We start from the raw sequence: 12,464 nt of genomic DNA, 5'->3' as shown, positions 1-12,464 counted from the left end.
TGCTCACTGGAGACACAGACCAGTAACCCAGCTCCTGCTCACTGGAGACACAGACCAGTAACCCAGCTCCTGCTCACTGGAGACAGAGACCAGTAACCCAGCTCCTGCTCATCACTGGAGACACAGACCAGTAACCCAGCTCCTGCCCACTGGAGACACAGACCAGTAACCCAGCTCCTGCTCACTGGAGACACAGACCAGTAACCCAGCTCCTGCTCACTGGAGACACAGACCAGTAACCCAGCTCCTGCCCACTGGAGACACAGACCAGTAACCCAGCTCCTGCTCATCACTGGAGACACAGACCAGTAACCCAGCTCCTGCTCATCACTGGAGACACAGACCAGTAACCCAGCTCCTGCTCATCACTGGAGACACAGACCAGTAACCCAGCTCCTGCTCATCACTGGAGACACAGACCAGTAACCCAGCTCCTGCTCACTGGAGACACAGACCAGTAACCCAGCTCCTGCTCATCACTGGAGACACAGACCAGTAACCCAGCTCCTGCTCACTGGAGACACAGACCAGTAACCCGGCTCTTGCTCATCACTGGAGACACAGACCAGTAACCCAGCTCCTGCTCACTGGAGACACAGACCAGTAACCCAGCTCCTGCGCACTGGAGACACAGACCAGTCACCCAGCTCCTGCTCACTGGAGACACAGACCAGTCACCCAGCTCCTGCTCACTGGAGACACAGACCAGTAACCCAGCTCCTGCCCACTGGAGACACAGACCAGTAACCCAGCTCCTGCCCACTGGAGACACAGACCAGTAACCCAGCTCCTGCCCACTGGAGACAGAGACCAGTAACCCAGCTCCTGCCCACTGGAGACACAGACCAGTAACCCAGCTCCTGCTCATCACTGGAGACACAGACCAGTAACCCAGCTCCTGCTCACTGGAGACACAGGCCAGTAACCCAGCTCCTGCCCACTGGAGACACAGACCAGTAACCCAGCTCCTGCCCACTGGAGACACAGACCAGTAACCCAGCTCCTGCCCACTGGAGACACAGACCAGTAACCCAGCTCCTGCCCACTGGAGACACAGACCAGTAACCCAGCTCCTGCCCACTGGAGACACAGACCAGTAACCCAGCTCCTGCCCACTGGAGACACAGACCAGTAACCCAGCTCCTGCCCACTGGAGACACAGACCAGTAACCCAGCTCCTGCTCATCACTGGAGACACAGACCAGTAACCCAGCTCCTGCTCATCACTGGAGACACAGACCAGTAACCCAGCTCCTGCCCACTGGAGACACAGACCAGTAACCCAGCTCCTGCTCATCACTGGAGACACAGACCAGTAACCCAGCTCCTGCTCACTGGAGACACAGACCAGTAACCCAGCTCCTGCCCACTGGAGACACAGACCAGTAACCCAGCTCCTGCTCATCACTGGAGACACAGGCCAGTAACCCAGCTCCTGCTCACTGGAGACACAGACCAGTAACCCAGCTCCTGCTCATCACTGGAGACACAGACCAGTAACCCAGCTCCTGCTCATCACTGGAGACACAGGCCAGTAACCCAGCTCCTGCTCACTGGAGACACAGACCAGTAACCCAGCTCCTGCTCATCACTGGAGACACAGACCAGTAACCCAGCTCCTGCTCATCACTGGAGACACAGACCAGTAACCCAGCTCCTGCTCACTGGAGACACAGGCCAGTAACCCAGCTCCTGCTCACTGGAGACACAGACCAGTAACCCAGCTCCTGCTCACTGGAGACACAGACCAGTAACCCAGCTCCTGCTCATCACTGGAGACACAGACCAGTAACCCAGCTCCTGCTCATCACTGGAGACACAGACCAGTAACCCAGCTCCTGCTCATCACTGGAGACACAAACCAGTAACCCAGCTCCTGCCCACTGGAGACACAGACCAGTAACCCAGCTCCTGCTCACTGGAGACACAGACCAGTAACCCAGCTCCTGCTCACTGGAGACACAGACCAGTAACCCAGCTCCTGATCATCACTGGAGACACAGACCAGTAACCCAGCTCCTGCTCACTGGAGACACAGACCAGTAACCCAGCTCCTGCTCATCACTGGAGACACAGACCAGTAACCCAGCTCCTGCTCATCACTGGAGACACAGACCAGTAACCCAGCTCCTGCTCATCACTGGAGACACAGACCAGTAACCCAGCTCCTGCTCACTGGAGACACAGACCAGTAACCCAGCTCCTGCTCACTGGAGACACAGACCAGTAACCCAGCTCCTGCTCATCACTGGAGACACAGGCCAGTAACCCAGCTCCTGCCCACTGGAGACACAGACCAGTAACCCAGCTCCTGCTCACTGGAGACACAGACCAGTAACCCAGCTCCTGCCCACTGGAGACACAGACCAGTAACCCAGCTCCTGCCCACTGGAGACACAGACCAGTAACCCAGCTCCTGCTCACTGGAGACACAGGCCAGTAACCCAGCTCCTGCCCACTGGAGACACAGACCAGTAACCCAGCTCCTGCTCACTGGAGACACAGACCAGTAACCCAGCTCCTGCTCATCACTGGAGACACAGACCAGTAACCCAGCTCCTGCTCATCACTGGAGACACAGACCAGTAACCCAGCTCCTGCTCACTGGAGACACAGACCAGTAACCCAGCTCCTGCTCATCACTGGAGACACAGACCAGTAACCCAGCTCCTGCCCACTGGAGACACAGACCAGTAACCCAGCTCCTGCTCACTGGAGACACAGACCAGTAACCCAGCTCCTGCTCATCACTGGAGACACAGACCAGTAACCCAGCTCCTGCTCATCACTGGAGACACAGACCAGTAACCCAGCTCCTGCTCATCACTGGAGACACAGACCAGTAACCCAGCTCCTGCTCACTGGAGACACAGACCAGTAACCCAGCTCCTGCTCATCACTGGAGACACAGACAAGTAACCCAGCTCCTGCCCACTGGAGACACAGACCAGTAACCCAGCTCCTGCTCACTGGAGACACAGACCAGTAACCCAGCTCCTGCTCACTGGAGACACAGACCAGTAACCCAGCTCCTGCTCACTGGAGACACAGACCAGTAACCCAGCTCCTGCTCATCACTGGAGACACAGACCAGTAACCCAGCTCCTGCCCACTGGAGACACAGACCAGTAACCCAGCTCCTGCCCACTGGAGGCACAGACCAGTAACCCAGCTCCTGCTCATCACTGGAGACACAGACCAGTAACCCAGCTCCTGCCCACTGGAGACACAGACCAGTAACCCAGCTCCTGCCCACTGGAGACACAGACCAGTAACCCAGCTCCTGCTCATCACTGGAGACACAGACCAGTAACCCAGCTCCTGCCCACTGGAGACACAGACCAGTAACCCAGCTCCTGCCCACTGGAGACACAGACCAGTAACCCAGCTCCTGCCCACTGGAGACACAGACCAGTAACCCAGCTCCTGCTCACTGGAGACACAGACCAGTAACCCAGCTCCTGCTCACTGGAGACACAGACCAGTAACCCAGCTCCTGCTCATCACTGGAGACACAGACCAGTAACCCAGCTCCTGCTCATCACTGGAGACACAGACCAGTAACCCAGCTCCTGCTCATCACTGGAGACACAGACAAGTAACCCAGCTCCTGCTCATCACTGGAGACACAGACCAGTAACCCAGCTCCTGCTCATCACTGGAGACACAGACCAGTAACCCAGCTCCTGCTCATCACTGGAGACACAGACCAGTAACCCAGCTCCTGCTCATCACTGGAGACACAGACCAGTAACCCAGCTCCTGCTCACTGGAGACACAGACCAGTAACCCAGCTCCTGCTCACTGGAGACACAGACCAGTAACCCAGCTCCTGCCCACTGGAGACACAGACCAGTAACCCAGCTCCTGCTCATCACTGGAGACACAGACCAGTAACCCAGCTCCTGCCCACTGGAGACACAGACCAGTAACCCAGCTCCTGCTCATCACTGGAGACACAGACCAGTAACCCAGCTCCTGCTCATCACTGGAGACACAGACCAGTAACCCAGCTCCTGCTCATCACTGGAGACACAGGCCAGTAACCCAGCTCCTGCTCATCACTGGAGACACAGACCAGTAACCCAGCTCCTGCTCACTGGAGGCACAGACCAGTAACCCAGCTCCTGCCCACTGGAGACACAGACCAGTAACCCAGCTCCTGCTCACTGGAGACACAGGCCAGTAACCCAGCTCCTGCTCATCACTGGAGACACAGACCAGTAACCCAGCTCCTGCTCATCACTGGAGACACAGACCAGTAACCCAGCTCCTGCCCACTGGAGACACAGACCAGTAACCCAGCTCCTGCCCACTGGAGACACAGACCAGTAACCCAGCTCCTGCTCATCACTGGAGACACAGACCAGTAACCCAGCTCCTGCCCACTGGAGACACAGACCAGTAACCCAGCTCCTGCTCATCACTGGAGACACAGACCAGTAACCCAGCTCCTGCCCACTGGAGACACAGACCAGTAACCCAGCTCCTGCTCATCACTGGAGACACAGGCCAGTAACCCAGCTCCTGCTCACTGGAGACACAGACCAGTAACCCAGCTCCTGCCCACTGGAGACACAGACCAGTAACCCAGCTCCTGCTCACTGGAGACACAGGCCAGTAACCCAGCTCCTGCTCATCACTGGAGACACAGACCAGTAACCCAGCTCCTGCTCATCACTGGAGACACAGACCAGTAACCCAGCTCCTGCTCATCACTGGAGACACAGACCAGTAACCCAGCTCCTGCTCATCACTGGAGACACAGACCAGTAACCCAGCTCCTGCTCATCACTGGAGACACAGACCAGTAACCCAGCTCCTGCACTTCATTGGCGAGTTTGCCAAACCTTGTGTCCAACCACGGATGTGCCATTCCTAACGCACACCTCAATGGGTGTGCGCGCGTGGGAGAACTCTCGGCTTGCAGTGTAACCAGCGCACACTCACAGGCACTGGTCTACACCCAGTTATTTCCAACGACGGCCCCCCCCCATAATTTCCGGACAGTGGCTGGGATTGCAACACTCAATTATCTGAGGATATTGTGGCTGCATTATTAGGTGATCTGACACTAAGTTCTGCCACCGCAATACCGACTGAAGGAACGGACGCTAAATATCTCTCCGTGATATCGGAGAAATCAATACCAGCTCCAGCATAACAAACACTCTCCCCGCTCTCAAAAACCAGCTCCACCATAACCAATACAGTCCGGGCTGTACCTGTCCTGGGAGTGTTTGATGGGACAGTGTAGAGGGAGCTTTACTCTGTATCTAACCCGTGCTGTACCTGTCCTGGGAGTGTTTGATGGGACAGTGTAGAGGGAGCTTTACTCTGTATCAAACCCGTGCTGTACCTGCCCTGGGAGTGTTTGATGGGGCAGTGTAGAGGGAGCTTCACTCTGTACCTAACCCGTGCTGTACCTGTCCTGGGAGTGTTTGATGGGACAGTGTAGAGGGAGCTTTACTCTGTATCTAACCCGTGCTGTACCTGCCCTGGGAGAGTTTGATGGGACAGTGTAGAGGGAGCTTTACTCTGTATCTAACCCGTGCTGTAACTGCCCTGGGAGTGTTTGATGGGACAGTGTGGAGGGAGCTTTACTCTGTATCTAACCCGTGCTGTACCTGCCCTGGGAGTGTTTGATGGGACAGTGTAGAGGGAGCTTTACTTTGTATCTAACCCGTGCTGTACCTGCCCTGGGAGTGTTTGATGGGACAGTGTAGAGGGAGCTTTACTCTGTATCTAACCCGTGCTGTACCTGCCCTGGGAGTGTTTCATGGGACAGTGTAGAGGGAGCTTTACTCTGTATCTAACCCGTGCTGTACCTGCCCTGGGAGTGTTTCATGGGACAGTGTAGAGGGAGCTTTACTCTGTATCTAACCTGTCCTGCACCTGCTCTGGGAGTGTTTGATGGGACAGTGTAGAGGGAGCTTTACTCTGTATCTAACCCGTGCTGTACCTGCCCTGGGAGTGTTTGATGGGACAGTGCAGAGGGAGCTTTACTCTGTATCTAACCCGTGCTGTACCTGCCCTGGGAGTGTTTGATGGGACAGTGTAGAGGGAGCTTTACTCTGTATCTAACCCGTGCTGTACCTGCCCTGGGAGTGTTTGATGGGGCAGTGTAGAGGGAGCTTCACTCTGTATCTAACCCATGCTGTACCTGCCCTGGGAGTGTTTGATGGGACAGTGTAGAGGGAGCTTTACTCTGTATCTAACCCGTGCTGTACCTGCCCTGGGAGTGTTTGATGGGACAGTGTAGAGGGAGCTTTACTCTGTATCTAACCCGTGCTGTACCTGCCCTGGGAGTGTTTGATGGGACAGTGTAGAGGGAGCTTTACTCTGTATCTAACCCGTGCTGTACCTGCCCTGGGAGTGTTTGATGGGGCAGTGTAGAGGGAGCTTCACTCTGTATCTAACCCGTGCTGTACCTGCCCTGGGAGTGTTTGATGGGGCAGTGTAGAGGGAGCTTCACTCTGTATCTAACCCATGCTGTACCTGTCCTGGGAGTGTTTCATGGGACAGTGTAGAGGGAGCTTTACTCTGTATCTAACCTGTCCTGTACCTGCTCTGGGAGTGTTTGATGGGACAGTGTAGAGGGAGCTTTACTCTGTATCTAACCCGTGCTGTACCTGCCCTGGGAGTGTTTGATGGGACAGTGTAGAGGGAGCTTTACTCTGTATCTAACCCGTGCTGTACCTGCCCTGGGAGTGTTTGATGGGACAGTGTAGAGGAAGCTTTACTCTGTATCTAACCCGTGCTGTACCTGCCCTGGGAGTGTTTGATGGGGCAGTGTAGAGGGAGCTTCACTCTGTATCTAACCCATGCTGTACCTGTCCTGGGAGTGTTTCATGGGACAGTGTAGAGGGAGCTTTACTCGGTATCTAACCTGTCCTGTACCTGCTCTGGGAGTGTTTGATGGGACAATGTAGAGGGAGCTTTACTCTGTATCTAACCCGTGCTGTACCTGCCCTGGGAGTGTTTGATGGGACAGTGTAGAGGGAGCTTTACTCTGTATCTAACCCGTGCTGTACCTGCCCTGGGAGTGTTTGATGGGACAGTGTAGAGGGAGCTTTACTCTGTATCTAACCCGTGCTGTACCTGCCCTGGGAGTGTTTGATGGGACAGTGTAGAGGGAGCTTTACTCTGTATCTAACCCGTGCTGTACCTGCCCTGGGAGTGTTTGATGGGACAGTGTGGAGGGAGCTTTACTCTGTATCTAACCCTGTACCTGCCCTGGGAGTGTTTGATGGGACAGTGTGGAGGGAGCTTTACTCTGTATCTAACCCTGTACCTGTCCTGGGAGTGTTTGACGGGACAGTGTAGAGGGAGCTTCACTCTGTATCTAACCCGTGCTGTACCTGCCCTGGGAGTGTTTGATGGGACAGTGTAGAGGGAGCTTTACTCTGTATCTAACCCGTGCTGTACCTGCCCTGGGAGTGTTTGACGGGACAGTGTAGAGGGAGCTTTACTCTGTATCTAACCCTGTACCTGCCCTGGGAACGGTTGCTGTCGACCCTATGCCTGAACAAAAAGTGTTCCAATCCCCAGCACGAGCATTGCTCACCTCAATGAGCACAGAGCTGACAGAAGGAGTTTGAAATGTGAGGGTAAACCCTGAAGAAATTGTGTAGACAGCGTACGTGTGCATCCGGGGACCTAAGAGGTGTCGTGACCCAAAAGGTTGGAGTTGACAGAGTGAATGGGAGTGAATTAGGATCTGAGCTTTTCTCTATCAAAGACAGTGCAGCCCACGTCACATCAGAGCTCGCTTTCAGCATTGTGCAGAATCGTTGGAATGTGATTCCGCCATTGCATTGAAAAGAAAACGTGCACGATCTTCGTCATGGCAACAGGCTGACAATAATGCCTTGCTGGGAGGCCTCACACTCAAACTGGGGCTCACTTTGGGCACCTCGTACATAACACGAACATAAACAAATATTCTAAACACAATTCCTTTGAAAAGTCAGTTGAATGTTTTTTTGCTGCAAGAGTGTCAAATACTCGAGTAAAGCTGTCTCATGGATTCCCCGGAGATTTCCTTCTCCTCCCGTTCCATCGTACTTGTCGAGCTGACATGGAGGAGACAGCACAGCGCAGCCCTCAGCTGGGGCTCGGTACGGGGATGAGGGTCGATGGGGGAGCCTGAACCGACCAGAAAAGATCGGCTCAACAAGATCTGGAAATGGCCACGGGGGGACGCAGGCACGAGGGGGGGGTGGGGGGGGTGGGGGGTGGGACCGCTGTGCTATCACGAGCGCCGCGGGCCGAATGGCCTCCCTCCTCTGCGATCCTGCAACTCCGAAGTCTCGCAGTCGTCCCCACCCGTATTTAACACTGCCCTGGCTCCTCGCACACATTATACAGGACAGTCCCCGTCTTCCCATCGCTGTCTGGCCTCCTGAATGGCTCTCCTCCAATGAACCAGCTTTCTTTCTGAAACGCAGCCGTGCTGCACCTCATCACGTGTCCCAAAATCATCAGTGGTTCTCAGTTTCCCTTCACTCCATCATTGGCGGCCGTGCCTCCAGCCACCTCGGCCCCACGCTCTGGAATTCCCTCCCCAAATCTCTCCTGTGAAACACCCCTCCGACCGGGCGTTTGGTCAGCCCTCCCAATCTCCTCTTCTTTGTCTCAGCACCCTGGGACGTTTACCCTACGTGAAACGGGTGCTATGTCAACAAGCGCAAGCCCTCTCTTGTCAACACCTCAGTAAAAACAGGGGCGATCCTGCGAGTGGAACTTACGTTCATAGCAGCAAGGTCATTTTCGTACGCCTCTCTGAGTTTCTTCATAATCTCTACTTCAGCTTTCGAGCAGGCCTCAATGTTGCCCTTTACAGTGATGGTCCTCTCCGGGTTATACAGCGTCAAGTCCTGTAAACTGACCAGCCACAACAAACACGCTTTACAACGTGGACACAGTCGAGCCCTTCCCGGGAGATCACGAGCCGCACCGACCGCTGGGCTGCTCTTCGTACCCTGCCACTGTAAGAATCCCGGTGACGAGACTGGACCCCCCCACCCCCACCCACCACCACGGCACTGCTCTCGCCCCGCGGGCCGCCTGCCTGCCTGCCTGCCAGCACAACGTCCTCCTCTCCCAGGCTCCGACTCTTACTGGCTGAGTTCTACGGGCAGCGGCTCGCCCCCTGCAACCTTACCCCTGTGGGCAGGCTGAACGCCAGAGCCTTGAGAGCGAGTGTCAGCCAGCTATTCGGTCACGGAGGGCATCACAACTGAGCACAGCACGCACAGACACACATGCAATCCCCGGGGGTTGGGGGGGGGAGGGGGGGGGAGGGTCAGACTCCCGACTGTAAGGGGTGAATCATCTGTTTCCACAGGTTTCAATGGACAAGGAGAGATGCTCACCGACTGCTCCCTTTCTGGCTGTGACTGGGGATAATCCAGGATCATGCACTCCAGGTAGGAGTCTCCCCCGCTCTTAACACCAGGAACACTTTGTTGTGCATCAAGGCTCGACTATTAGTGGTGAGTCCCGTCCACTTAAACCACCCGACACTGACCAGAGTCTCTCAGAGGCTCCTTGGGCCAGGTTTAATTCCTAGTCAGGAGGAGCCAAACATCCTGCGGAGTCTGCCACCCTGCGGAGTCTGCCACCCTGCGGAGTCTGCCACCCTGCGGAGCCTGCCACCCTGCGGAGCCTGCCACCCTGCGGAGTCTGCCACCCTGCGGAGACTGCCTAACGGGGTACTGGAAAACTCCAATGTGTTGCCCCCCCATGGCCCTGCTCAGACTTCCAGTGCAGGGGGACCACCCCCATGTTCTAGACAGCAGATGTTCCAGAGGTTGCGAGTGCAGCTGGCACTGCAAGCAAGGACGGGCAGCAACTTCCTGTGACCGAGCCATGTGGGGGGAGGTTTGGGAGGGGAGCTGTGAGAGTTCAAAAGTTGTTCTGGGACAATTGATCTGGCTTCTGAGGGAAGGGTTGAGAGGCACACAACCAACTCCAGATCAAACGGAGAATCAGAGGCTTCTCGTGACGTTGGCAGTGTGGCCCAGGCCCACTCCCTACCTCAGGAACACCCGATCCTGCTCATCCATCCCAAGGTGATCAGAGGTGCCCAAATCCTTACAGGACGCTGAGGCCATTCTCTAAGTATCTGAGCTCCTGGGGCCAGGGTTCCAACAGCCAACTCCAAGTAAGGAGCTCGTTCAAACAGCAAGCAGTGACGGCAACATCAGAATGACCCAACTCAGAACTCATTCAGTTAGAAACCATGGGGTTGTGTGCTGAAGCACTACATCGCGTGCACCAGCGCCAAGCCGCGTGCACCAGCGCCAAGCCGCGTGCACCAGCGCCAAGCCGCGTGCACCAGCGCCAAGCCGCGTGCACCAGCGCTACACCGAAACGGGGAAACTCATTTCACAGCTGGCAAACAGGGGTCTAGGCTCCATCTGAGCCCAGGTTGCAGAGGCCAAAGTTCCAACGCACTGCACCATCCACTTCTCCACTTGGCACTGTTACAGAGACAGGTTACAACACCATTGGTGGAGGAAAGGAATCAGTACCATACAGGTACAACAGGGGGCACTCTTCTCACATTGGGTCTGAGGCACATGGTCAGTGCTGGGTCGTGACCTTAACTCTGTATCTAACCCTGTACCTGTCCTGGGAGTGTTTGATGGGACAGTGTAGAGGGAGCTTTACTCTGTATCTAACCCGTGCTGTACCTGCCCTGGGAGTGTTTGACGGGACAGTGTAGAGGGAGCTTTACTCTGTATCTAACCCTGTACCTGTCCTGGGAGTGTTTGACGGGACAGTGTAGAGGGAGCTTTACTCTGTATCTAACCCGTGCTGTACCTGCCCTGGGAGTGTTTGATGGGACAGTGTAGAGGGAGCTTTACTCTGTATCTAACCCGTGCTGTACCTGCCCTGGGAGTGTTTGATGGGACAGTGTAGAGGGAGCTTTACTCTGTATCCAACCCGTGCTGTACCTGCCCTGGGAGTGTTTGACGGGACAGTGTAGAGGGAGCTTTACTCTGTATCTAACCCGTGCTGTACCTGCCCTGGGAGTGTTTGACGGGACAGTGTAGAGGGAGCTTTACTCTGTATCTAACCCTGTACCTGTCCTGGGAGTGTTTGACGGGACAGTGTAGAGGGAGCTTTACTCTGTATCTAACCCTGTACCTGTCCTGGGAGTGTTTGACGGGACAGTGTAGAGGGAGCTTTACTCTGTATCTAACCCTGTACCTGCCCTGGGAGTGTTTGATGGGACAGTGTAGAGGGAGCTTTACTCTGTATCTAATTCATGCTGTACCTGCCCTGGGAGTGTTTGATGGGACAGTGTAGAGGGAGCTTTACTCTGTATCTAATTCATGCTGTACCTGCCCTGGGAGTGTTTGATGGGACAGTGTAGAGGGAGATTTACTCTGTATCTAATTCATGCTGTACCTGCCCTGGGAGTGTTTGATGGGACAGTGTAGTGGGAGATTTACTCCGTATATAACCCCGCTGTAACTTGATTGTGTATTTTGATGAGATAGCAGAGAGGGTCGATGAGGGCAATGTGGTTGATGTGGTGATAGGCTTGTCAGCAACGTTGAAGCCCTTGGAATAAAAGGGGCAGTGACAGCATGGATATGAAATTGGCTAAGTGACAGGAAACAGAGAGTACTGGTGAACGGTTGTTTTTCGGACTGGAGGGAGGTGTACAGTGGTGTTCCCCAGGGGTCGGTGCTGGGACCACTGCTTTTCTTGATATATATTAATGACTTGGACTTGGGTGTACAGGGCACAATTTCAAAATCTGCAGTTAACACAAAACTTGGAAGTGTAGTGAACAGTGAGGAGGATACTGATAGACTTCAAGAGGATATAGACAGGCTGGTGGAATGGGCGGACACGTGGCAAATGAAATTTAACACAGAGAAGTGTGAAGTGATACATTTCGGTAGGAAGAATGAGGAGAGGCAGTGTAAACTAAAGGGCACAATCCTAAAAGGGGTACAGGAACAGAGAGATCTGGGGGTATATGTGCACAAATCTTTGAAGGTGGCAGGGCAGGTTGAGAAAGTGGTTAAAAAAGCATACGGGATCCTGGGCTTTATAAATAGAGGCATAGAGTACAAAAGCAAGGAAGTCATGATGAACCTTTATAAAACACTGGTTCGGCCACAACTGGAGTATTGTGTCCAGTTCTGGGCACCGCACTTTAGGAAAGATGTGAAGGCCTTAGAGAGGGTGCAGAAGAGATTTACTAGAATGATTCCAGGGATGAGGGACTTTAGTTATGTCGACAGACTGGAGAAGCTGGGGTTGTTCTCCTTGGAACAGAGATGGTTGCGAGGAGATTTGATAGAGGTGTTCAAAATCATGAAGGGTCTAGACAGAGTAGATAGAGAGAAACTTGACCCTTCTGCCAATGGGTACAGAACCAGAGGACATAGATTTAAGGTGATTGGCAAAAGGACCAAAGGTGATATGAGGAAAATCTT

General features: G+C 54.5%; 1 protein-coding gene across 1 annotated transcript in view; it reads right to left on the bottom strand.

The window, feature by feature from the left end:
* LOC137318228 (insulin-like growth factor 2 mRNA-binding protein 2) overlaps window positions 1–12,464 on the bottom strand; it is a gene marked incomplete at both ends in the record, with an annotated part of 83,728 nt that overhangs the window by 70,866 nt on the left and 398 nt on the right. The window contains one exon of the mRNA XM_067981159.1: window positions 8,751–8,886. Coding sequence (XP_067837260.1) covers window positions 8,751–8,886 — 136 coding nt within the window. The remainder of the gene's footprint in view (window positions 1–8,750; window positions 8,887–12,464) is intronic.

This window comes from Heptranchias perlo, unplaced genomic scaffold, assembly GCF_035084215.1.
Source record: "Heptranchias perlo isolate sHepPer1 unplaced genomic scaffold, sHepPer1.hap1 HAP1_SCAFFOLD_664, whole genome shotgun sequence".
Taxonomy (NCBI): domain Eukaryota; kingdom Metazoa; phylum Chordata; class Chondrichthyes; order Hexanchiformes; family Hexanchidae; genus Heptranchias; species Heptranchias perlo.
Note: the sequence above shows the minus strand (reverse complement) of the source record. Positions and strands in the feature narration are given on the sequence as shown.